This window comes from Benincasa hispida, chromosome 11 (assembly GCF_027475165.1).
Source record: "Benincasa hispida cultivar pf3 chromosome 11, pf3_genome.v1.1, whole genome shotgun sequence".
Classification (NCBI taxonomy): domain Eukaryota; kingdom Viridiplantae; phylum Streptophyta; class Magnoliopsida; order Cucurbitales; family Cucurbitaceae; genus Benincasa; species Benincasa hispida.
Genome location: NC_143488.1, coordinates 6497497 through 6524870, shown reverse-complemented (window position 1 = coordinate 6524870; position 27374 = coordinate 6497497). Strand labels below are relative to the sequence as shown.

General features: G+C 36.6%; 1 protein-coding gene across 1 annotated transcript; it reads right to left on the bottom strand.

Moving 5' to 3' along the window:
• Positions 1-6968: 6968 nt before the first annotated feature.
• Positions 6969-7930, bottom strand: LOC150032352 (uncharacterized). The gene is made up of 2 exons (XM_090306877.1): positions 7465-7930; positions 6969-7369 (listed from the first exon to the last, which is right to left on the bottom strand). The coding sequence occupies exons 1-2, from the start codon at positions 7928-7930 to the stop codon at positions 6969-6971; spliced, it is 867 nt and encodes a 288-aa protein (XP_090163003.1).
• Positions 7931-27374: the final 19444 nt, after the last annotated feature.

Here is a 27374-nt window from a genome sequence, read left to right as displayed (position 1 = left end):
TAAGGCTACTATAGGCTGTAGTGATGCTTTCCAGTTGATTATATTAGGACCAAAAAGGAAAAGGTAACCTGTTAAGGACCTTATTTTGTCCAAATCACTAGCATAGTTAGCATCCACATATCCATAAAGCTCTGGGTTTGGTTCAGTTGACCTTTGGTAGACTAACTTTGAGTTTTTAGACTAAACTAGGTACCTTAGGATCCATTTAGTAGCCTCCCAGTGTCTCTTACCAGGATCAGACATATATCAACTAACTAAGCTAGTTGAATATGAGAGATCAGGTCTGGTAGAAATCATTAAATACATTAGGCTTCCGACTACTTGATTATAAGGTATGACAACCATTTGTTTCTAATGTTCTTGGTCAGAATCCCTAGGAGAGTTAGCTGAGGAAAGCTTAAAATGCTGAGCAATAGGTAAACTCACAAGTTTAGCATCATTCATGTTGAACCTTTTAAGGATTTTCTCACAGTAAGAGGACTGATTGATGCTTAGAATAAACTTCTATTTGTTCCTATGGATCTCTATTCCTAGGACCTTGCTTGCTTCTCCTAAGTCCTTCATATCAAACTTTCTTTTTAAAAGGTTTATAATATGGGTTAGATCTTTTTTGGACCTACCTTCTAGCAACATATCATCTACATATATGAGTAGGTAAACTTTGTCCTTGTAAGAACCTGTATTTACATAAACACATATATCAAATGAACTTTCTTTGAACCCAATGCTAGAATATATAGTCATTGAATCTCTTATACCAGCATCTAGGTGATTGTTTTAACCTATATATAGACTTGTTGAGTAAGGAAAAGAGATTTTCTTTTCCTTTAACTTCAAATCCTTTAGCTTGCGTCATATAGATTGTCTCTTCTAGATGTCCATGAAGATTTTTTTTTTTTTTTGACATCTAGTTGATACAATTCTAGATTGTTTTGAGTAACTAAGGATAGAAGAAATCTTATGGAAGTCTATTTTACAACAGGAGAGAAAATCTCAGAATAGTCTATTCCTTCCCTTTGAGTGAACCCTGTGCAACTAATCTAGCTTTATACCTAGGCTTTTGATCACAGGATACTCCTTTTTTAAGTTTGAAAATCCATTTAGAGGCAACAGGTTTGTAACCTTTTGGTAGAGGAACCAAGGACCAAGTGTCATTCACTTTTAGTGAATGCATCTCTTCATTCATTGCTTTAATCCTATCCCTTGCATTAGCACAACTTGTTGCTTCCTCAAAGGTAGTTGGTTCTTGGTTAGTAGAAGCTACCACAACATTTAAAACTAGATTCATATAATCTATTTCAGTATATCTAGCTAGAGGTATGATAGTTCTCCTTTTTCTATCCCTAGCTAAGACATACTGGCTTAAATCAGGTTGTTTACATGTTATCTCCTCACGTTCCCCTACATCTTCCTTAGTTTCTCCTATGTCACTAGGTTGGCTAGACTCAATTAGCTACTCAGTTGGTAACTCCACCTTAAATCCCGTGTTAGATGACTCTCCTTCGTCCTCAACCTTTTTCTCCTTTTGCATAAACATCTCTTCTTCCCTAAAGGTGATGTCTCTATTCACTCTGAACTTCCTCTCAACGGATGCCACATTTTAAACCCCTTGACACCCTCTGTAAAGCCTACAAACATGCACTTGACTGCTCTAGCCTTTAACTTTCCCTTATTTTAGTGTACAAACCTTACACATCCAAAGACCTTGAGGTTATCTAGGTTAGGAGGATGATTAGTCCATTTTTCCTCAGGGGTAAGCAATTCTAATGATGTGTGAGGGCATCTATTCAAGGTATACATGGCATAGGCTGTAGCTTCTGCCCAATAACTTTCCCTTAAGATAGCATCAGAGAGCAAACACCTGACCATTTCCATTATGGTTCTACTTAACCTCCCAACAACCCCATTTTGTTGAGGTGTATACCTCACTATTCTATGCCTAGTTATACCATTCTCATTACAAAATTTATCAAAGTGTTCATTGCAAAACTCAAGCCCATTATTGGTTCTAAAGTATTTTAACCTTTTAGATGTTTTATTTTCTATCATGGCTTTCCATTCTTTAAACTTCCCAAAACTTGGTCCTTAGTTTTAAGAAAGTATATCCAGCTCTTCCTAGAAAAATCATCTATAAAGAGTAGAAAATACCTTGAGCCACTAAGGCTTAGTGTAGAAGATGGTCCTCATATGTCAGAATGGACATAGTCCAATGCTTCTTTGGTGGTGTACTAAGATTTTGTGAAACTTTGCCTGGTTGCTTTACCTAAAATATAGTGTTCACAAAAGGGAAGGTGCTCACTGATACCTTTGGGCAGAATTCATTGTTTGGACAGTGCTTGCATCCCTTTTTCACTAATATGAGATAGTTTTTTGTGCCACAAGTCAGTCTCTGTTAAGCTTGCTATTGAAGTTGTGAAGGCACTTGTCATCATCTTTACTCCTCTCACAATGTATAGGTCATCACCAACTAACACAACTTTGGAATCCTTGATCACCTCAAGAACTCCACCTTTTCCTCTGCATTCATACCTAATGGAGTTCAACAAGCTCAGAGATATAAAGTTTCTCTTGAGCAAAGGTACATGTCTAACATTTTTTAGAAGCTTGGTTGATCCATCCTTTAGCTCCAAGGATACTGAACCAACCCCTTTTATCTTGCAGGCTTCATTGTTTCCCATGTTCACAAATTCTCCATCTATTTCCTTGTAAATATTAAACCAAGGTATGAAAGATATCATGTGATAGGTACAACCGGAGTCAAGTACCCAGTCATGCTTCCCAAGAGGACTGATTTTGTTGGTTTGATTTTTGGTGGAGGCTAAGGCATCAGAATAAAAGTAGAAACCTTCAACCACTGATGCTTCCAGTTGTTTTCCCTTCTGATCCTTCTCTTTTTCTTGGTTTTTCCTTTTCAGACTGTAGTAATCTCTCATCAAGTGACGTTTCTTCTTGTAGTAGTTGCATCTCAGCTTGGTCTTAGGTTTGTGCTCTTCACCTGACTGGTTTTTATTCCCCTTAGAGTAGTTCTGTTTGCTCTTCCCCTTGGCAAACAGCCCCTCTGCACTAGAATGCTCCTTCTTGACTGACTGAAGCTTTAACTCTCTAGTTCTTAATGCTGAAATGATGGCATCAATCGTAACTGGTTTCCTACCATATTTCAAGGCATTCTTCACCTCTTTATAGGCTTCAGGTAGAGAGTTTAATAGCACAAAAGCCTCATTCTCATCGCCAATTTTCTCACCAAGGCTCTTGAACTCTGAGACTATCCTCTTGAACTCATCCAAATTATCTGAAAGGGCTTGGCAGAATCTATCTTGAACGTGAAGAACTTATCCCTTAGATACATCTTGTTAGAGAGATCCTTGTTACAAAAAGACCTTCCAGTTTGACCCACATCTTGTAGACCGTATCTTGATCAATTACTTACCTCAAAATATTGTCACTGAGATTTAGAACCAGAGTCCCATATGCTGCAAGCTCCATGTCTTCTCTTTCTTGTGCTGATATAGTGGAGGGCAGAGTTGATAGGTCCAAAAGAGCCTTGTGTGCTCTTTGCTGTCCAAGAATGGCTTTGATTTTGGTCTTCCATAGGCCAAAATCGCCCTTCCCATCAAACTTCTCAATCCCATACCTTGCAACAGCCATTTCTGATCCGATCGAGTATCGAGTCTTAATTTCTTGAGAATCTTGATGCTCCAAAAAAGTTGACCTTGATGGTTTTTAAACGCTCTGATACCATAAATTGTTGGGCTGGCCATTCTTCACAAGGCCCAAATACTCAAGTTCAAAGCTAGAGAAATGAAGAAATGACTTAGAAATATTCTGCCAAATCCCCGATACTTGGAACTCGACACTTGACTGTTTCCTACTTGATCCTCGATGAGAATTCTCTTCTTCGTCTGACGAATCTCTGTTAAATTCTCGATGGAACTCGATGCCAACAGAACTAATACTCAATCGTACTCGACGGTTCTTGAACGATAATCAGTACGACTCGAATGTGAAAACAATGTACTCGAAGCTACTCGATAGCGAAGAATCGATGGACAATTAACTCGATAATCAAATTACTTGATGCGATTTGAAAGATAATTGAATGGTGCACGATTTGCAGTAAAGAAACACTCCAATGAACAACAAAGATAAGGTAAGAAGATGGAGACACAGTGTTTACATGGTTCGACAAGATTGCCTACGTCTACGAGAAGATCTAAATTCTTTTCATGATAAAGATTGCATACAAATTTTTGTTGTTTACAAAAAACTAAGAAAATGATGATAACTCTCTATTTTGAATTTAAAATTAGTGGTATTTATAGAGTATACCAGCTGACCATTTATAAAGTTATTTATAAACAAACAAAAAACTGAGGTATTTGAGTCAAAGTTTCTTCACTGTTTAATTAAGCTCTCCTAGCCAAGCAAGCTTGGAGAATTCTCCAAAATATAAACCACATTCTTACGTCATTAGGGTTTTAAAAGGGGTATATTTTCCAACTTGTACTGTTATGGAAGCATGTATGTCTCTAACCCGAAATTGTTTATCTAGAAAAGGTTATGTTAGGGCATGGAACTGTTAAAGCAAGGTATTAGGAAGGCAATTGGGAATGGTAAATCAACTTTGGGCTTTAAGAAATTGTGGATTCCTAGGCCTTCTACATTCTGAGTTCTTTCTCACAGTGATCCAAGAGATAACCAATAGATGACGGACTTCATATCTTCTTCTGGTCAGCAGGATACAAATACATTAAAATTGACATTTATAAATGAGGATGATGAGGCAATTCTTCAAATTCCTCTAAGTCTGATGGATATAGAGGATACATAGATTTGGCACTATGACAAGTTTGGGGTATACAATATTAGAAGTGGGTATAAATGTGCTATTCTCAACCGTTGTCAGAAAAAGAAGGTTGGATCAAACCATTTTAGTGAATGGTGGTGAAGATTATGGAGATTAAAGGTCCCAGAGAAAGTGACTTTATTTATGTAGAAGGCGTGTCATAACTATCTTCCAACCATGGCAAATTTAAACAGTAGGTCTCTAGATGTGATGCCTTGATGCCCTATATGTAGAAAGAAGGAAGAAACCATTACTCATGCTTTGCTAGAAACTTCATGCTTTGGAATGTTTCTTTTCCTAGGTTGTGGAATTCGAGGTTCAATTGGATGTCAAAACAGGAGGTTTGGGCAGAATAGAATTTCATAAGTTAAGGCTGAAGTGACTAATCTTGTTTCTGATACTCGAAATGTTGGAGCTTCCTTTTCGTCGGTCTCCTTCCATCATGTTCCTCTAATCTATAATTCCATGACTCGCTATCTGGGTTGGGTTACACTAGGTCAAACTATTGAAAAGATAAGAGAAGAAAAGAAACACAGATTTACGTGGAAACCCTAGATCAGGGAGAAAAACCACGATAGGAGAATTTTTATTCTTTTAATTTTTCTAATACACAGTACTCAACACAGGACAGGTATAAATAACCAAATAGAGAGAAACCCTAGACAGTAGACACTGAGAAAAAGACTAAAACGCCCTTAGAGCTAAAATACCATTTCAACACTCCCCCTCAAGTTGGGGCATAATTATCAATGAGACCCAACTTGCTAATACAAGTGTCAAACATCTGTCTAGGTAAGCCCTTAGTTAGAACATCCGTAATCTGTTGACTGGATGGAACATAGGGAACACAAATACTACTGTTGTCAAGTTTCTCTTTGATAAAATGTCGGACAATCTCAACATGTTTGGTTTTATCATGTTAAACAGGGTTATTAGCAATATTGATAGCAGCCTTGTTGTCAAAGTAGAGTCTCTTCAGGTCATGACTCTCTTGATGAAGATCTATTAATACCTTCTTCATCCAAATTTCCTCACAGATACCCAAGCTCATAGCTCTATATTCAGCTTCGACACTACTTCTAGCCACGACACCCTGTTTTTTACTCCTCCACGTAACAAGGTTTCCCTATACGAAGGTACAATACCCCGAGGTTGACTTCCTGTCAGTAGCGGAACCGGCCCAGTCTGAGTCAGTGTAGGCTTTGATACATCTTCTATCATTTTTCCTAAACATCAAGCCCTTCCCAGGTATTGACTTTAGATATCTCAGAATCCGGGTAACAGCTTCCATGTGTCTCTCACATGGGGCTTGCATAAACTGGCTTACCAAACTCACAGCATATGAAATATCAGGTCTGGTGTGTGAGAGATATATCAGTTTCCCTACAAGACGTTGATATCTCTCCTTTTTCACTAATACGTCGTCTACTAAGTTTACCAGATTATTGTTGACCTCAACTGGAGTATCTACATGTTTACATCCAGTCATCCCAGTCTCTTGTAAAAGGTCTAACATATATTTTCTCTGAGACACTGAGATCCATTTCTTTGATCTTGCTACCTCCATGCCTAGGAAGTACCTCAAGGAACCAAGATCTTTAATTTCAAACTACTCTGCCATTTTCTGTTTCAGCTTGTCAATTTCTACAGAATCATTCCCTGACAGAATAATATCGTCAACATATACAATTAACACTGCTACTTTTCTCGATGTTGATTTCTTAGTGAACAGGGTGTGATCAGAGTGACCTTGAATGTACCCCTGGATTTTGACAAAGGTAGTGAACCGATCGAACCAGGCTCTAAGGAACTGTTTCAGACCATACAAAGACTTCTTTAGTTTGCACACCTGACTCCCAAACTGTGCTTCAAACCCTGAAGGAGGGGTCATATAAACCTCAACTTCCAACTCACCATTTAAAAACGCATTTTTTACATCCAACTGATATAGAGGCCAGTCTAGGTTCATAGCAACAGAGAGAAGAACTCGAATAGTGTTGAGTTTTGCCACTGGCGAGAAAGTTTCTGAGTAGTCCACCCTATATGTTTGAGTGAACCCTTTCGCCACTAATCTGGCCTTATATCTGTCGAGAGTCCCATCGGATTTGTACTTGACTGTGAACACCTATTTGTGACCTCTAGGAAGAACAATTAGATCCCATGTTTCGTTGGTCTTGAGAGCCCGCATTTCTTCCATGACTGTAGTCCGCCATTCAGGAATTTTCAGAGCCTTGTACACATTTTTCGGAATAGTCACATTGTCCAGACTAGTGGTGAAGGTCTTGAATCTTCTTGACAAGCTACTGTAAGATAAGAAGCTTTTCATAGAGTACTTGGTGCAGGACCTTGTTCCCTTTCGTAGGGCAATTGGTAAGTCTAGGGTGGCATCAATTTCACTGGTCTTGTTACCCTTTTCCTCTGTATTCATCTGCTGCACATTTTTAGTCTCCTGAACATCATCAGGGGGAAATTCATTACTCTCATCCTTCTTAATTTTGTTAAGATTCGTTGCATCGTCAGTGTTCACTACATTACTTTCAACAGAGTTATTATTATCAAGAATATGGTTACCTTGAGTTAGCTCTAGTTCTGACTCTTGAACACTTTCCGGTGGAGCTTGCCCTTTTGTAGATTCTTCCGATAGTAGGTTATCCAAGGAATTTGTTTTGTAAGAAGGATAGGATTGTTAGGAATGGGAGGGCCAGGATTAGTTTCAGGAATTGGTTCAAGAAACAAGTCTACAGGAATAGAATAAATGGATGATGTGTTAGTCTCTTCACTCAAAGTCTCCCCCCGAAGAGGACTAACAGGAAAGAAAGGTATATCTTCTTGAAAGGTAGCATCCATGGTGATAAAGTACTTTCGAGAAGATGGCTGATAACATTTGTAGCCCCATTGATGTAGCGGATACCCAACAAAGACACATTTTTTAGCCCTAGGAGCGAATTTACTGTGAGAACCATGATTATGAACAAACACCGTACACCCAAACACCCGAAGGGGAACATCTGGGAAAAGCCGGGTAGAAGAGAAGGATTCTTTCAAATGGGCTAAGGGAGTCTGGAACTTGAGAACACGGAAAGGCATTCAATTAATGAGATGGGCTGCAGTGAGTACAACATCGCCCCATAAGTACAAGGGTATGAATGCAGGAATCATGAGTGCCCGAACAACCTCAATAAGGTGACGATTTTTTCGTTCGGCCACCCCTTTTGTTGTGGGGTATAGGCACAGGAGTTCTCGTGGATAATACCTTTAGAATTTAAAAACTCACGGAGGGACTGATTAACGAACTCACGGCCATTGTCACTCCGAAGGATAGCAATTTTGGTATTGAACTGGGTTTCGACCGTGGTGTAGAATTACTGAAAGACTGTAGTCACTTCAGACTTATCCGTAAGAAGGAACACCCATGTAAGACGAGTGTGATCATCTATGAAGGTGAAAAACCACCGCTTACCCGACACGGTTGTGATATTAGATGGGCCCTACACATCACTATATATCAGGTGGAAAGATTGGGAAGGTTTATAAGGCTGAGAAGTAAAAGACACCCGAGATTGTTTTGCACGAATATACACATCGCAAGATAAAGATGAAATATTAACATTACGAAATAAATGGGGAAATAAATACTTCATATAATGAAAATTCGGATGTCCAAGTCGAAAATGCCATAACAGGAAATCAGTTTCAGAAATAATAAGGGAAGATAGTAAACAAGTGCTAGATAAACTCCTAGATGAAGCATCCTCCGAGAGGAAGTAGAGCCCCCTACTGTGCCGGGCAGTGCCAATTTAGATCTCTAGTTATTTTACTGACAGATAGCAAATTATAAGATCTCTTTGGCACATGCAAGACATTCTGTAAAATCAACCCTTGAATAGGAGATAAGTGACCTTTCCCAGCAACGGAAGCAAAAGACCCATCTGTAATTCGTATTCTCTCGTTTCCCGCACTTGGATAATAAGAGAGGAATTGATCAGATGATCTAGTTAGGTGGTCTGTTACTCCTGAGTCAAGGATCCACGATTCATCCCCTTCGACCAATAAGCTAAAGGACTGAGAAGTACCTGATTGCACGACATTATTGGTTCCAACCATGCTTGACTCTACCTGGCTAGTGGCTGATGATGTACCATCCCCTGTTTCACTAACAAGGGCCCAACCGGTTTTTGACTTATCATTCGCAGGCCGTTGCTTGCCATTCAGTGTGCAATCGTGTAACTTCCAGCATTGACCTTTGGTGTGCCACGGTTTCTTACAGTGCTCACAGATTGGTGAGGATTTTTCGTTCTGTTTGTCACTCTCTGGTCCCGAAGACACGGCTTCAAACGCAGCAGAATCTAAGTGGTTGTTGCTAGTGCCATTCATAGCTCTGGTTCTATCCTCTTCTAACTTGACCTCTGAGCATACTTCCATTAGAGATGGTATTGGTCTCTGTTTCAAAATCCGACTTCAGACACCATCAAATTTAAGTTTTAAGCCAACCAGAAAATCATACACCCGATCCGCCTCCTCAATCTTTGAGTACTGAACTCCGTCAATAGGACAATTCCACACGACTTCACAGCACAAGTCCATTTCTTGCCACAACAGGAACAATTTATTGAAATAAGACGTGACGTCAAGAGTCCCTTGTTTGCACTCATGAATATTTTCCTTAAGGTATAAAGACGTGAGGCATTTTGCCTCTGTGAATAGAGCTTCTGGACAGCTTCCCAAATATCCCGAGCGGAAGGTGAGTACAGAAGTGGCTTCCCGATCTGAGGTTCCATGCTGTTTATCAGAATTGAGCGAAGAAGAGAGTCCTCTCTTTTCCATATACGTTCCTGGGGATCACCGGGGTTTGGTTTTGGTATTTCTCCAGTTAGATACCCAAACTTTGATGTCCCTCAAGGACCATTCTTATCGATTGGGACAAGAAAAGTAATTCTCACCATTAAGTTTCTCATCAACAGACATCCCTGCAGAGTTTCCCACAGAACCAGATATAATATTTGCTACAGGTAAAGTAAAGTAAGCATTTACCAGTGTTTCTGAGCATAAAGAGAAGTCTGAATGTGGATGAAAATCAGTTGTAGGATTTGTCGTGGATCTAAGGGCCGATATTTGCTGCTGTAAGTTTGCCAACTGCTGTTCAAAACCAATGGTTCCGCCAGAATTTGCCATAGGTTGGTTTTGCCCATAAATCCCTGGAAAGGTAGCTTCATTTTGGCTCGAGGATGGATCAAAAGAAGGGTTGGAAACTGGCTGACCATATTGGTTTGGTTGAACCGATTGGTTCGGCTGGACCGACTGAGAAGAGTGTCATCCACGGACGAGTTGGAACGTATGCTAGGGCCGGCGACTGACTTACAAATGCAGGCTAGAGATCGACTAAAGACCGCAGTCACGAGCGGTGATGTCGGGCTGTGCAAAAACTCCTGAGGCTGATGATTTCCCCTGCATCGGTGGGATCTGAGGCAGAATATGGTGGAAATCAGATGGGTCGCGGTTAGCATAGCTTTGATCGATCACTGATCTGATGGGATCCGTGTAATCCGTTGGTCTGTGCGTTGTGGAGGAGCTCGGATTTGTGTGCCGATCGAGTCTGGGAGCTCCAGTGGTCGGGTCTGCAAAGGAAGTCCACTGGCTACAAATTTGAGGATTGGGTCGGGTCTGGCTAGAGGTTGGATCAAACATGGATTTGAGGAGTTGAGGCAAAGCGGCATGAAAATAATGCTCAACTACTACTCTTATGGCTACAGCAACTTCAGCGTTCATGGATCCCTTCGTTCCAATGGAGGTTTCTGTTGGAGTCTCTAGTTTGTTCTTATTAATGACTGCCAAGGTTTCGTCACCATGCTCTGGTATCATATTGAAAAGAGAAGAGAAGAAAAGAAACTCAAATTTACGTGGAAACCCTAGATTAGGGAGAAAACCACGATAGGAGAATTTTTATTCTTTTAATTTTTCTAATACACAGTACTCAATACTGGACAGGTATAAATAACCATACAGAGAGAAACCCTAGACAATAGACACTGAAAAAAGACTAAAACGCCCTTAGGACTAAAACACCATTTCAACACAAATGTTTTGTGGCATTTGTAAGATCCTGAGGGAGTTCCATCTTTGTACCAAAGTGATCTCTCTTTTATTTCTAGAGAAATGACTTTGTAATTGGTTTTCAAGTTCATCTTTATAAAAAATATATATATATAAACTTAACTCACAAAAACTAAATTATTATCAAACTCAACCAAAAAAAATTAACGTTACTTTTTAAACCTTTGGAAACTTGAGTAAAAACTAAACTCAAATATCATAAAGGAAATTTAATTAACAATAGGAGACGATATATTTTATTGTTAATTGAGATTTGCCAAGAAATAGCCACCTTTGAAAGTGTGAATAATAAATCACTAATCTAGCGCTCTTGTGTGAATAAAAGTTTGTTTATTTGCATCAAGTTTTCGAGGGGTTCATTCAATAGATCAAGAAATTGAATTTCAATTGTTTGTGGATCTAAGGATAATTTGTAAAATATAAAAGATTTATTTATTCATATATCTTCTCTAATTACTTTGTAAATATATTTCTTTTAGGGGAAAAAAAACTTTTCTAATCCTTTGGTATATACTACTTTTCTTTGAGCACAACATAAGGAAACGATTGAATATGCCTATATTTTTTTATTGGAGGTAGAATTTAGATGTACCATAAATGTATTTAGTACTAAAAATCGAACAACGTGTACATAAATCAGCATCAACACAAGTTCATAAGAAAGATTTAGGGAATTAATATGTTCTATAACTAATATTTCATAAATACACTAAAATTTAGTAATATTCCATAATTAGATTTTAGCAATATTTTAAGACATTTTTAACCTTTTGATACTCTCTCATCTTTTAATTTCGTATTATTTTAAAATAAAAAATATAACATTTTTGAATTTACTATTCATTATATAAGAATTTTATTTTTTGAAATATCATTAATTACATTATCTTTTATTAGTAAATTTTTTAAATATATAATTATTTTCTTATTAACATCATTTTTCTAATTTTGACTTTGCGTTGTTTTTTATTAATTTCAATAGATATTTATTTAATGTATGATATTTCAAATTAATGTTTCATTCATTTTAGGAGATTTCATTTATTTTCTTCTGTATTCCTAACTAAAAATCGATTACCTCTCCATTCAGATCTCAAGATATATTGAATATACTCATAATATATTGAAATATATATATATACATTACATATACCATGGTTTAGTTTTTGGTATGTTTACAAAAATACTAAAAACTGCAAATATCATCACATATAAGAGTATATATTGTACAAATTTTCTTGTTCATATACTCATCAAATGTACCCTAATTTATTTTTAAAAAATTCAACTCTATAATGTTGTGTATATCATATAAAACTTTCGAAACTTCTTCCGATTTCGTTTATGAGGGCAACATTCCTTCAAAAAAACAATAAAAGTAAAAAACAACATCAAAACAATTGAGTAATAGATAATATTAGTGCATCTTTTGGGTTCACCATTCTTGATCGAATCACATTTTTTTTACTAGACCGAATGCCCGTTTATACTTAATGACTTTGATACCATGATTGATAACATGAAGATCTATCTCAAACCAATTGATAATGAGGTCCTTTGATTTTCTTAATATGAGATTCTTAACATTGAGGGATTAAAGAGAACCAAAGTGATCCTCCAACCAGGACTTGGATCTATAGACACGGAAAGCTAAATCATTGGCAATGAAATTGCATAGATTATTGATAAGAGGGAACTCGTGGATCAAACATCTCTTTTGAAGGTTGAGCATTTTATCCAAAAAAAAAAAAATGCTTGAATTTTGTTCGCAAAGTGGTCCTTGTCAATTAAGAGAATCTACCTAATTAAAGAGTCAGTTTTTGTTCAAAGCAAATGGATTGTGACCTCAATCATAGTGGTATTTCCACTAGGAAGAGTTATCGCTTCAATGGTCAAGCGGAATTTTCTGTCTAATTTCTAATCAAATAAAATAATCGTTTCTACCAAATTTTGTAGTAGTAGTAGCACGAGTCGAACACAAGGAAAGAAAAAAAATTCTCAACTAAATTGTTTGCAATCCTAAGTAACCGAATGTCAGTTTGAAGTTTGTTGGTTGGAGATGAAATTAAATTGCATAAAATAAATGCAACTAAATAAAGGTTTGAGGAAAATATGTGAAGAAAGCCTAGCTTGGGTTATTACGGAATTTTTCCTATTCAGTATACTCGATCATTGAATTCTCATTACCAGAATTGAGTATTTGCGTACACCTAACCAAACTAATTGGAAAAGCCAATTAATCATCCTAATCAAATAATTAGTCCAAATTGAATTGATGAAAATCATGTGAATTCAAGTTCTCTAGGGAAATATTAGGTTGAATATTCAATATTCAAGCACCTAATTAAATATTCGTTCGATTCAATCCTAGATTGGTTAGAAAAATACTTATCTCATATTAGATTCACAAACTAACCTAATCTATCGCTTCTTTGGGATCAACATAAGATTATATGTCATGTATCAAATGTTAATCAAAAGTATCAATCATAAAATCCACAAGCATCTGATAATATAATCATAATCTATAGGAACAAAATTGAAACGTTCAGTTAAAAAACTCAAGTTCACGAAAATGGAGAAAAAATTCCTAAAATGCAAGCTGGATAGAGATAACCTAGCCCATAATTGACATGCTGATAAATGGAATAGATTTTGGATAAATGCGTTGACCAAAAAGTAAGAGAGAGCAGAGAAATTGATGGAAATCGGCTGGGATCGAAGTTGTCTTAACCTAGGCAACTAAAATTCATTTTATAATAAACTGTCAGGTGCCACAATGCTCTACAAAATTATGGTCTCGGGTGGAAGGTGTCGTGTTCCCGCGCAAGGGTAAGGCTGCAGCGTTGCGCGTCTTACGTGCGCTCTTCAATCTTCGGAGCATCGCACCACTTTAAGGGAGCATCTCCAAGGCAGCGTTGCGTCACTATGTGTATTGCTCAAATTTGAAGCTCTCTGCCTTGTAGTGTCGAGCATAGTGCAATGTTGGGTGCCTCAACGCTTCTTTCGGGAGCAAAATTATAATTTCACGATTCTCTTTTCTAGTTGATGCAATTAAGCTTCGTTTTTTATCGTTTTAGCTTCATTTTCTCACTAATGCTCCATTCTACCATTTAGATGCTCGAAACCTATAAAACAATCAAATAAATATATAAAATCAAGAATAACCTCGAGTTAAATGGAATATAATAGCACATTTTGAGCGCTATCATCACCCCCAACTTAATTCTTGATCGTCCTCAAACAAGGTAAAATAAAACATATAGTTACACAAGACATATGCCCACTCAAATTGATGGTTCATTACTCAAGTCTCAACAGGTTTCTAAGATTTAACCTGTATTCAACAATGAAATCAATTCATAATCAGTCAATGACAGAGTACAATTTAAAACTAGTTCTAAATGTATTCATGCAAGAGTGAGTTCAAACCCCTTCTAATTAAGTCCTAGCAACTGGGAATAGTTTTAAGTGTCTCTCATTTTGTTTTCCCCTACACTGGCTCAAGCACTAACTATCAAACATAAAAAAATAATTAAAATCATAATATGTCGACTAATGTGCCTAAATTAAACTCTAGGAGCATCGTAAACTGGCATTTATTTAATCTAGGGGTATTAGCTTCACACATCACTACATGGAACCATACTCACTCTTTTCTCACGAGTGTCCTAACTAATCACAGTAAAGATAGCGCTTTGTTAGGGTTGATGCCTTAAATCTCATAGAGTCCTGTAGTTTGTAATTGTATTATACAAACATTTTATTTATTTAATAAAATATGAGATGTTTTATTTGACATTAACTAACATTCAAGGTTATCATCAATAGCTTAAACATGTATGTAGAGACATACATTTGAATCATGTTTAAGTGAAAACCTAAATGATCTGTAGTAGATAGATAAGGTTGGATACCTTATCCTAGTGACACTACGAATACCGCTTGTAGATATTACAATTATTGTCAAGTGCTATAAGTGATCTGATCTTGATCAGTCATGGGGAGACATATGAGCGGGGGTGTTCTATACAAAGAAGTTTGTATAAGACCGGACCACGAAATGACTAGTCTCATTATATAACGCCATTCATAATTGAGACTTATATTTCACCAGGATGACCATAGGTGACATGATCTGAATCTTGAGTAAATTGTGAACTTCTACCTATGAAGGTGGTCCTTTGATTTGTATGAGTGAGAGTGGCCAGATCGTCGATTCAATAAGCCTACTATTTTGGGGATTCGTTTGATTAGGGAGCTGGGAATACAAACTATACAAGACAGAATTCACTCCTTCCTCAACATCGGGGTAAGTAGATAAATTGCTCCCTTAAGGGCTGATTTCGAGGTTTGAACAATGTGGCGTTACACTCTTTCCTGGCCTGAGAAGGGTTTGGTCATAGTTGGACTATGACTTATCGTTCATTAAAGAGATCAGTTATACTTAAGGAGTTAGATATAACTATAGAGGTAAAATGATAATTTTGTCCTAGCTATACTTACGAGTAATTTGTGAAGGATCATCGCACTGTTGATTGGTTATATCCAATGGATACAGAAATATATCTGTAGTACGAAGAGTGCAGCTATCGGTCTTTAGTGGAGCACCCGATAGTTAATGAATGTTGAATAATTTAATTAAAGAAGTTTGATTAATTATTCAAGTACAATTGGAGTTTCAATCTACAGATCCATGAGGTCCCCTCTGTAGCTCAACAACGATTTAATAAGAATCAATTTTGGATTATTTTGAATTTTTCAAATTATATGAGGGAATTAATTATAGATGATATAATTAATTTAATTTAATTATATAGATATAATTAATATATTATATTTGATACATTATAATATAAAGTTTATTTGAGAAGAAATAAATATTTGAATATGATTCAAATATTAATTATGTGAATTGGATTCATATAATTGAATTTAATATAAATGATATTTATATTAAATACTATCAATAAGAGAATTAAAACTATAGGTTATATTGTATATGATACAACATATAGTTATATATATATAGAGAGAGAGATATAATATTTCAAATTAAAATTAATTTATTAATTTATTAATTTGAATTTGAATTTTAAAGGGAGGGAAAATTTTCTCTCATTTTCTCTTTAATCTCATGATCAAGGTGGTATTTATTGGTGATACGGTTTTTCTTCTTCTTCTTGGTTTTACAGAAAACAGAAAAGGAAAGTTCTCTGATAGAACTCTCTGTAATTTTTCCTCCTAGTAAATTCTTCTCATCTCAATCTCCCTCTCTCCCAAAATTCCAATAGCCCGCAACTCCTTGGATTTTCATCCTAGAGAATAAAGAGGAAACACTTTTGGTGATGGCCATTAGGGTTTTGAGTTTGTGACAGTACATGACCATTTTGGAGAAAAAGAAATATGTGAAGAAAGAGTTCTTCAAGGGTAACTCCCTCTCGAATCCTTTTCTCAATTTTTATTGCATGCTATAAATTTTTGTGAATAGCATTATTGTTTATGTAATTGGTATTCTGTGTAAAATTGAATTGGGACCGATCTCTACATTTCCGCTCAGGACCTTCATAGGTTCCTTCACTCTTTCTGCCTCTAGTCATGCATAACACGTTTATCCACAAATTTTTAAGCAAGTATATAAATCATTTTAGCAAGTATATAAATCATTTTTACTCCACAATATTACATTACAACCTAACATGCAAGACACTCTCTAATCAGTAGATTCTTTTGGAGTGATATTGAAATACAAACTAAGTAATACGATTCTAAGCATGTAGAACCTAATATATTCTGACAAAGAACTTAATCATACATGAGAAATAAGATTTTTTTTTTAAATGGTTAAAAATCATGATTGTTCATTTAAGAAATCATGATTATTCATTTTAGGAGATTTCATTTATTTTCTTCTATATTCCTAATTAAAAATCGATTACCTCTCCATTGAGATCTCAAGTATATGTTGAATATACTATTAATATATTGAAAAATAAATAAATTTATACATTGCATATATCATAGTTTAGTTTTTTGTGCGTCTTAAACAATACTAAAAATTGCAAATATATATCATATATAAGAGGATATATTGTACAAATTGTCTTGTTTATATACTCATCAAATATACCCTAATCTCAAAGATTCAACTATATAGTGTTCTGTATATCATATACATCTTTCGATTTTTTTTTTGCTGATTTCATTTATAAGGGCAACATCCCTTCAAAAAAATAATAAAAATAAAAAACAACATCAAAACAATTGAGTAAAAGATAATATTAATGCATCTTTTGGGTTCACCGTTCTTGATCGAATCAACATTTTTTTTATTAGACCGAAGGCCCATTTAGTCTTTATTCTATGATACCATGATTGATAACATGAAATTCCATCTCAAAACTAATTGACATGAAGTCCTTTGATTTTCTTAATATGAGATTCTCAACAATGAGAGATTAGAGAGAACAAAAGTGATCCTCCAACAAAATTTGTCAAGGACTTGGATCTATAGACATGGAAAGCTAAATCATTGGTAGTGAAATTGCATAGATCCTTGATAAGAGGGAACTCATGGCTCAAACATCTCTTTTGAAGATTGAGCATTTTATCAACAAATGCTTGAATTTTGTTCGCAAAGTGGTCCTTGCCAATTAAGAGTTTCTAGACAATTAAAAAGTCAATTTTTGTTCAAAGCAAATGGATTGTGACCTCAATCATAATGGTATTTCCACTAAGAAGAGTTACCACCTCGGTGGTCAAGCAGAATTCGTCATCTAATTTCTAACCAAATAAAATAATCATTTATACCAAATTTTGTAGTAGCAGTAGCACAAGTCGAACATAAGAAACGAACAAATTTCTCAATTGAATTGTTTGCTGTCCTAAGTAACCAAATGTGGGTTTGAAGTTTTTTGGTTGCAGATGAAATTAAATTGCATAAAATAAATGCAACTAAATAAAGGTTTGAGAAAAATATGTGAAGAAAGCCTAGCTTGGGTTATTACAGAATTTTTCCTATTCAGTATATTCGATCATTGAATTCTCATTACCAAAATTAAGTATTTGTGTACACCTAACCGAATTTTCATCCGAAAGATAGTGCATCGAGGGGACGTGATAGTCACGAAGATCGCTTCGGAGCACAACATTGCTGACCCATTTACGAAGGCTCTCACGGCTATAGTGTTTGATGGTCACTTTCAGAGCATGGGTCTACGGGACCGCCCGCGGCTGGACTAGGGCAAGTGGGAGATATTTTTGTCCCGGACCTTAGTGCCCTAGTTTTATTTTGTACTAGTTGTTTGTACATCCCACTCGCTTTAGGAAAAGTGAGAGATTGTTGTGGATGATGCCCTAAACTCTCGTGTTCTGTAATTTATAAACACAGTTTTGAACAAACGCTTGTGATGTATAATATATGATATTTTCTTCACTTGTTGTCTATGAAAATTGGATGTTTTATTTGCTTTACCATAAACCAATAAACTAAAATCTCTGGTTGTCATTTGTAACTTAAGCATGTATGTGGAGACATATAAGTGGATCATGTCTTAAGTGATAACCAAAATGGTCTGCAGTATATGGATATAGGAGGGAAACCTTATCTTGGTAATGCTACGGATGCGGCCCGCTTTGTAGAATAGTTACAAGTGTCGTTACTTGCTATAGATAGTCTGATCCTGATTATTCATGTAGGGACATGTGAGGGGGGGCGTTCTATATAAATAGTTTGTATAAGACCAGACCACTAAGTGTTATAGTCTCGTTATATAACACCATTCATGACAGAGACTTCACTTCACTAGGATGACCATAGGTAACATGACCTCAATCCTAAGTGAGTTGAGAACTTCTGTCTTTGAGGGCGATCCTTTTATTTGTATGGGTGCGAGTGGTTAGATCGCTAACTTAAACCTACCACTTTAGGGATTCGTCTAATTTGGGAGCTGGGAACTCAACTACACAAGATGGAATTCACTCCTTCCCTAAAGCAAGGGTAAGTACATAGAATGCTCTCTTAAGGGCTGATCTCGGGACTTGAACGATGTGGCGCCACACATCTTCTCATGGCCTGAAAGGTGTCCACACATAGTAAGACTATATTGTATTGTTCATTAGAGGGATCAGTAGTACTTAAGGAGTTAGATGTAACTACAGGGGTAAAACGGTAAATTGGCCCAGTTGTGCTTACGAGCATCTGTGAAGGGTTATCATACTGTTGATTGGTTATATCCAATGGACACATAAATATATATGTGGTAAGAAGAATTCAGCTATCGGTCTTTAGAGGAATGTCTGGTAGTTAATGGATGGTGGATCTCGTGGCTAAAGAGTTTAGTCAGTTATTCATGTACCGTTGAAGCTTCGAGCCATAGGTCCCTAAGGTCCCCTTGATAGCTCAATGGATTCAAGTTGAGAATCAGTTTTTGGGTCAATTTAAAGTGTTCAAATTGACAAGAGAGAGTTCGATTATATATGATATGATTGAACTACTTAATTATATATGATATGATTAACATTATGTATGAGATACATTATTTGGAGGAATATGATATAAATATGATTTATATCTAATGGATTATTTTATATCTAATGGATTATTTAAAGTGTTAATGAATGTAATATGATTATATTTATTATTTTATTCTGGACAATTATAGGATAATTGTACCGGTGTTTTGTTCGTAACCGTGTGTTAGTGGGAGGTTTCATTCAGTTTTCATAACTGAAGAATAAAATGAAAATCGTTTTCATTTTGCAAAAGATCAGAGAATTCGTTCACAAGTTATATACTGCCTATCGCATAGTAAACCGAGAACCTACACGATAGCTCAACGTTTCTACACGATCGTATACACGCGTGCCTTTTTCTAAACAATCGCATAGGATTTGCTAAACAATTGTCTAGCTCTTTCCTAAACGATCGCACGCCCGAGCGATTACTAAACGATCGTCTATACGATCACGACCTATTTACAAAACGATCGTGTACCGCTTCCTGAATGATCAATTATTGTCTATACGATAGACCCGATATTCTCCCACTTGTTTGGTCGTGGTATACGATCTTCGTTTCTTCCTTCCCTCTACCCCAAATCCAACAAAGCCCACACCCCCTAGATTCTCACATTGAGAATACCAAGGGTTCTAAGTGGTGGTGTCCTCCCCATTGTTGTGATCGTGTGGAGTCCCTTCGTGGGTAGACGACGGTGTTTTGGTGAATGACTGGAGTGGACTTTCCCAGCGAGAGTGAGAGGAGCATTCGTTTGTACAAGAACGAGTTCTAAGGCGAAGAAGGGTTCTTTAACTGGTACGTTTCTTGTTCTCTTGTTGTTTAATTATTCAAAGCATGCCTGTAATTTATTGTATATTGCATATTTATTCTGTTAGAATGTAAATGTGGTATTTCTGTCACAATGAGTTTAGAAAGATTCGCTTCCGCTCAGAGGTGCTCTTGTATAAGAGTTCCTTCATAAACGTGTATACAGAGACATACAGGTGGATCATGTTCAAGTGATAATCTAAATGGTCTGTAGTAGATGGGTAAGGTTGGATACCTTATCCTAGTGGCACTACGAATACGACCCACTTTGTAGATGTTACAATTTTTGTAAAGTGCTACAAATGATCTGATTCTGATCATTCATGTGGAGACATTGAGCGGAGGAGTTCTAAACAAAGAAGTTTGTATAAGTCTGAACCACAAAATGACTAGTCTCATTATATAATGTTCATAATTGAGACTTACATTTCACCAGAATGACCATAGGTGATATGACCTGAATCCAGAGTGAGTTGTGAACTCTTGCCTATAAAGGTGGTCCTTTGATTTGTATGGGTGAGAGTGGCCAGATTTCCAACTTAATAAACCTACCATTTTTGGGATTCGTTTGATTGGGGAGCTAGGAACGCAGCTACACAAGACGAAATTCACTTCTTCCTTGATATCAAGGTAAGTAGATAAATTGCTCCCTTAAGAACTGATTTCGAGGCTTGAACAATGTGGCACCACACCCTTTCCTGGCCTGAGAGGGGTTTGCTCATAGATAGACTATGACTTATTGTGCATTAGAGGGGTCGGTGATACTTAAGATATTAGATGTAACTATAGAGGCAAAATGATAATTTTGTTCTAGTTGTACTTACGATCAATTTGTGAAGGGTCATCGAACTGTTGACTGGTTATATCCAATGGACATAGAAATATATTTGTAGTACAAAGAGTGCAGCTTTCAGTCTTTAGTGGAGTGTCCAACAGTTAATGGATGTTGAATAATTTAATTAAAGAAGTTTAATTAACTATTCAAGTACCATTAGAGCTTCAATCTATAGATCCATGAGGTCCTCTCTATAGCTCAACATGAATTTAGTGATAATCGATTTTGGATTATTTTGAATTGTTCAAATTAAATGGGGGAATTAATTGTTAGAACGAACACATGTGCAACGGAAGAAATAAAGGATCTAAAGTACTCTAATTAGGTTAATTTAAAAGAATAAGCATGCAAATCAAAATAAATCAAAGGATTTAAGAAGTACAACCTTTGTAGTCTTCAAAGCTTCTCAAAATCTGCTCCAATCTCTTCACGAACAGTTTATAGAGCACCACAAAAGTCTTTCCGACTATTCTCCGGCCTTACAACGGGATGGTGGGATGGTGAGTGACTAATTTGGAGAGGAATATATTTTTCCTAAAAAATCTCATCAATGTCCACTTTGCCAAGAAGAACCAAATATCATAAAACTCTTCTACTTATAGGTGATTCCATGTGACATGAAATTTTGAGTTTGATGAGAATTTGACACTAAAAAAACCACTAACTCAAAGTGGGATTAAGTGAGGCAAGTGTCTTCAAATTGAAGACAACACTTAGCAATTCAATAGTTGGAATTGAAGGAACTCTTATACAAGAGTACCTCTGAGCGGAAGTGGATTGTTCCAAATACATTGTGACAGAATTTCCACATTTACAATCTAACAGACAAAATATGCAATATACTACAAATTACCGGCATGCTTTCAAACTAAAACAAGAGAACAAGAAATACGTACTAGTTGAATAACCTTTCTTCACTGAAAACTCACTCTCTCCAAAGGGACTGCTTCTCTCACTCTTGCTGGAACATCCAAGCAATCGTTCACCAAAACTCCGATCGTCTACTCACGAACAACCTCCACACAAACAAAAACAATGGGGGCAACACCACCACTTAGAACCCAGAATATATAAGCCAAAGAGGGAGTTTGTTGGAGATTTGCTTAGTTGGTTTTATATTTTTCTAAGATAGTAGTTTCTGCAAATGTCTCAAATAAATTCTTAACATATGTTTGTGACAACAAAGTAACTTCCTGCAGAATATTTTCCTTATTTGGAAATATTTGACTGTAATATTTTGTCCTATATTTTCCTTTATTGAAGCGTGATCTTCCTATTCCAAATAAAGATTTGTTTCCTTTCTTGGATTCGATTATTTAAAGATAATTATGTTATCCATTTAGATTAGGCAATTTTTTTTATTGAGCAAAACAATTTTTGTTCGATGACCGAATTGTTCTACATTGTGTTTTTGCTCCTTGCTCACTATTCTGTTGTGTAAGCTCTTCATCCGTTGAAGTGCAACATTTTGAAATAAATCAAAGTCTTAGGGGTAGCCTACACCATTGCTGCCAGAGAAGAGATTCTCAATCTTAGGGGGAGCCTAACACTCAGCTTCGGAGAAGGAGTTTTCCATCTTAGCAAGATCCTAAGATTCATCAGTGAAGGGAGTTCGCTGACTAAGGAGAAGATATCTCAGTGAGGGAGTCTCACACACTATTGAAAGTCGAAGTGTCTAACACTAATATTATCAAGCTTAAGGGGAGCCTAAGTACACTCGAGAAGTAGTCACACATCTAGAGAGAGTTTAGGTGGTTAGTGAGTTTAGCTCTGCGTGAGTCAAATAGTGATCGTGTATTACAGATAAGTACTATGTTGTAAATTGCTTAACTCTTGAATATTAATGGATTATCTTTCCTGGGCATATTGCCCCTAGACGTAGGTGGATTATCACCAAACTGGGTTACCAACTTATGTGTGCCTTTACTTGTTTACTTGTTGTTAGTATTTTTGTTGTTACAGAGCTTGTTAGTGCTCTCCATTTAACATCTGTATTTCGAGTGGGGTGTCATCCTATTGCTTTTTCATACATGATTAATTAATTGCTACTTAAGTGATTGAGCTAGACATTTGAGTGCAAACATGGCAAAGCTACGAATCAATTAGCAAGCGTGATACATATTTATGAGGGAACAACCAATGCACAAACACGCATCTATAAGTAAAGAAGATTAAAAAAAACATAAACCACAATACATTCAGTTTTATTAATAGAAAACTCAAGAAACTACATAGTTTTTGCTCCCAAAAGTAAATAAAACTACATACCTCTACAATTTATAGACAAAGAGTAGAGGAGAGAGCTCCAATTCATGATTACAACCCAATAGAAACTAAAAATCTCTATTGAAAATGAAGAAAAAGTAAAGGGAAAGAAGAAATCTCAGAACCTTCCTCAGTCGCTATTAGTTTTAGCATGAAAAAACCCTAGAAAGAGAAGATGATATTTATAAAAATCAAGGGAATGTTGCAGCATTGGGCACCCTTTTCGGAGTGCCAACCCTTAAACAATGAAGCAACGTTGCACTCTTCACTTGGCCCCCCACGCACGCGACCCTTTCCGTTTCCGTCAAAATCCTAAGCACCGCGGTGCTTTTGCCTTGAGGTGCCTGCTACACTTCAAGTGCAGTGTGCGGTGCATGGCATGGCGTTGCTGTGATAGCCATAGGAGCAAAATGGTCTTTTCATGTCCTTGAAGCTTTGGGTGCTCGAATTCACTTCTGATAGCTCTAAATCAACCCCGAACAGCCCGTAAGACTCTAAAATGCATGTTTTTCTCGAATTTATACAAAATAGACATTGAAAAACAAAACAAGCAAAAGAGATTATGGACATTAAAATAGCTCTTTTCAAGAGCTATCATTGGTCACCAGGTCACCATCTCCCACTCCAAATTTAAGGGGTTGGCCGCCATCTTGAAAAATTAATGAACTTGAAAAAATAGGATTAGTGGTAGTGGAAGTATTAGAAAAAAAAAATCAAATGTCTCTTCATGCTTAAGAGTTAAGGAATCTTTATTAACACTAATAATAACCCTAGTAGTCTTTAAGAAGAGTCGACCTAACAACATAGATACTTCAGAAGAAGGTCAATCAACATTCATATTAATTACAGAAACATCAAAAGGGAAAGTTAGACCATTAACTCTAACAAACATATTTTTAACTAAGCCTACTGGCCTAACCAAAGAATGGTCAGCTAACTGCACCAGAATATCAGAAGGGTGCAGAATGTGGGACTGAAACTTAGAATAAACAGGAGCGGGCATTATGTTTATAATAGATGTTGGATTTAATATGGAATGCTCAAATTTTCTAGTGCCTATAAAATAGGGCACAAAAAACGTACCTATATCGTCTTGCTTAATAGGTAGATTACTTGAGATAACTATCTCCTACTTGACCTCATTTTCTTTCTTTTCCTCTAATGGAACTTCAATCCAAACCTTCTTGCCCTTTGTAGTAGGGCTCTTGTCCTCACAAGATTGGACAAATTTCATTCTCTCCCTCTTGTGTAACTCCCTTAGCAACAACTAACCTGCTAAGAAAATGAGCAAAAGAAATGTAAGAGTTTAAATTCAAAGGTGGATCGAATCTTGCCCCGCGTCTTCTGGGTGGATTTTCAATCTTTTTCTCAGCATTCTTTTTACTCAAGACCTCAATTTGCTCAATAGTAGGCTCAACAACCGGCATGAGGGAGCTCTAAATGCAGTTTATAGTAGAAATGGCACTTACATTATGAACAAAGACACTAGTTAGAAAGGGAGCTCCTTATATTGAGTGTCTAACCTACTGACCATGTTGGCCACCTAGGAAAGCTAATTTTTCATATTCTGCATGTGGGAAAGAGCTGTCTCCTGATTCTGTTTGAGCTGCATAGTCATGTCTCTATGCTTTTTACTACATCCTCAAGAGGCATACCTAAATTTCTTTGTCCCTGGTTTCTTTGATTGCCCCGACGATTGTAGTTATACATCCATCCACCTTACTGATTACCAGCATAACTTACCTCAACTACAGGCTTCTAGGGCTACTGTTTTCGCAGAGAAATTCTATTTCACAAGAGTAGTTAGTTCTGCCAATTCAATGCGAAGTTTGTTTACCTCTTGTGGTGATGACTTATTGAAGGGAGCTTGTGTCCCAAACTGTTGCGGGTTTGCCACCATGGTAGAGATGAGTGGTCTTGCCTCATAAGGAGTTTTATTGACCAATGCACCACCTGCACCTATGTCAATGTTATTCTTATCCTATTGCAATAAGATATCGTAAAAATAATGGATGGTGGTTAGCAATCTGGTAATAAGGGAAACTGACGTAGAGGCACTTAAATCTCTCCTAGTACTCATACAGAGATTCTCCTAGATCCTACAAGGCATTATATATCTTCTTTTTTATCTTGGTGGCACAAGATGCAGGGAATAATTTCTCTAAGAACTGCTTCTTCATTTCAGCCCATGAGGTGATGCTTCTAGAGAGTAGATAATAAAGTCAGTCCTTCACGTCATCCTTGAGAGAGAACGGGATGACTCTAAGGTTTATTTGCTCCTCTGTCACACCGTGAGGTCTCATGCCGTCACACACAATATGAAACTCCTTTAAATGCTTGTATGGGTCCTCTCCTGCCAAACCATAAAACAGGTAATATGTGAATTAAACAAGATTTTAGATCAAAATTACCTGTAGTCTTAGGATATGTGATGCATAGGGGATACTGGTCAACGTTAGAGGCAGTAAGGTTCCTCAATGTTCGCTCTTGCTCAAATTGAGCCATTATCTCTTCTTCTTATTCTTGTGAATGTTCTTCTTCTTCAGTGCCTTCTACATGAATTTGTTCAATTTGGGCTATTCGCTCTCTAGCCTCTCTCTTATGTTGCCTCTTCTACCATCCTAACTTTGCAAAATACAAAAAACTTTGATCCTGGGAGGATCGAGTCTTACATAGAAAGAAAAATCAAAGGGCGAATAAAGAACTGTAAACCTTTCAATAGAGAAACTATTTGATTCCCTGGCAAAGGCGCCAATTTGATCAAATGGAATTCGTTGTCAAATTCTAGACCAAATAAAATAACAGTTTCTATCAAATTTTGTAGTAGTGGTAGCACGGATCGAACCAGGCAGCTGAAGAATTTCTCAATTAAATTATTTGCAGTCCTAAGTAACCGAAGGGGGGTTTGAGGTTTGTTGGTTGCAAATGGAATTAAATTGCATAAAATAAATGTAGATAATAAAGGTTTGAGAAAAATATATGAAGAAAGCCTAGCTCGGGTTATTACAGAATTTTCCCTAATCAGTATACTTGATTATTGAATTATTGAATTCTCATTAACTAAATTAAGTATTTGCTTATAGCTAACTGAACTAATTGGAAAAGTCATTTAATCATTCTAATAAACTAATTAGTCCAAATTGAATTGATGAAAAGCATGTGAATTTAAGTTCATAATAATTGCATTAAGATTTACGGAAATGTTAGATGGAGTATTCAATTTTCAAGTGCCTAATTAAATATTTGTTCAATTCAATCCTAGATTGGTTAGAACAATACTTATCTCGTATTAGATTCACAAGCTAACCTAACCTATCGATTCTTAAGGATCAACATAAGATTATATGTCACATATCAAATGTTAATCAAAAGCATCAATCATAAAGAAGAGATCAATGATATGTGAATCTAATTAAGAAAGAGTTTTTTTTAGAACAAATGATATTATTATACAACAACAAGGAGGATCTCACAGCCCGGGATCAAGGCATCAAAGTAACAAAGCACAAGCAAAGACAAGACAACAAAACGCAAACAAGGCCAACAAGAAAAGACTTGAACAAACCAAACAAAAACGTAAAAAAAAACCCCCCAAAACACCAGGGAAAAAGCCAGAGAAGAGAAACCAAAACCCTACAACTAGGGACAACAGCAAAACAGAGAGCAACATCAAGTTCAAAAAGAAGAAAAACAACCGTAAACATGCTAGATAAGACCAAGAAGATCAACCCGCCAGGAAGCAGCTCGAGCATGAATCGTAGAGACCATAAGGTGAAACAAAGCAGACACCGACCTCGATCTACCTTCATACAGCCGCCGATTACGCTTCTGCCAGATGTAGTAGATGGAAGCACATCAGAATACATGGAACAACTTACTACACACCCCCTTACCTGACCCCACTCGACACAACCAACTCAACTAGACATCCTAACCCACCACCCGATGCGACGAACCCAACTGACGTAACACACCAGACCACACCTCTCTCCTAA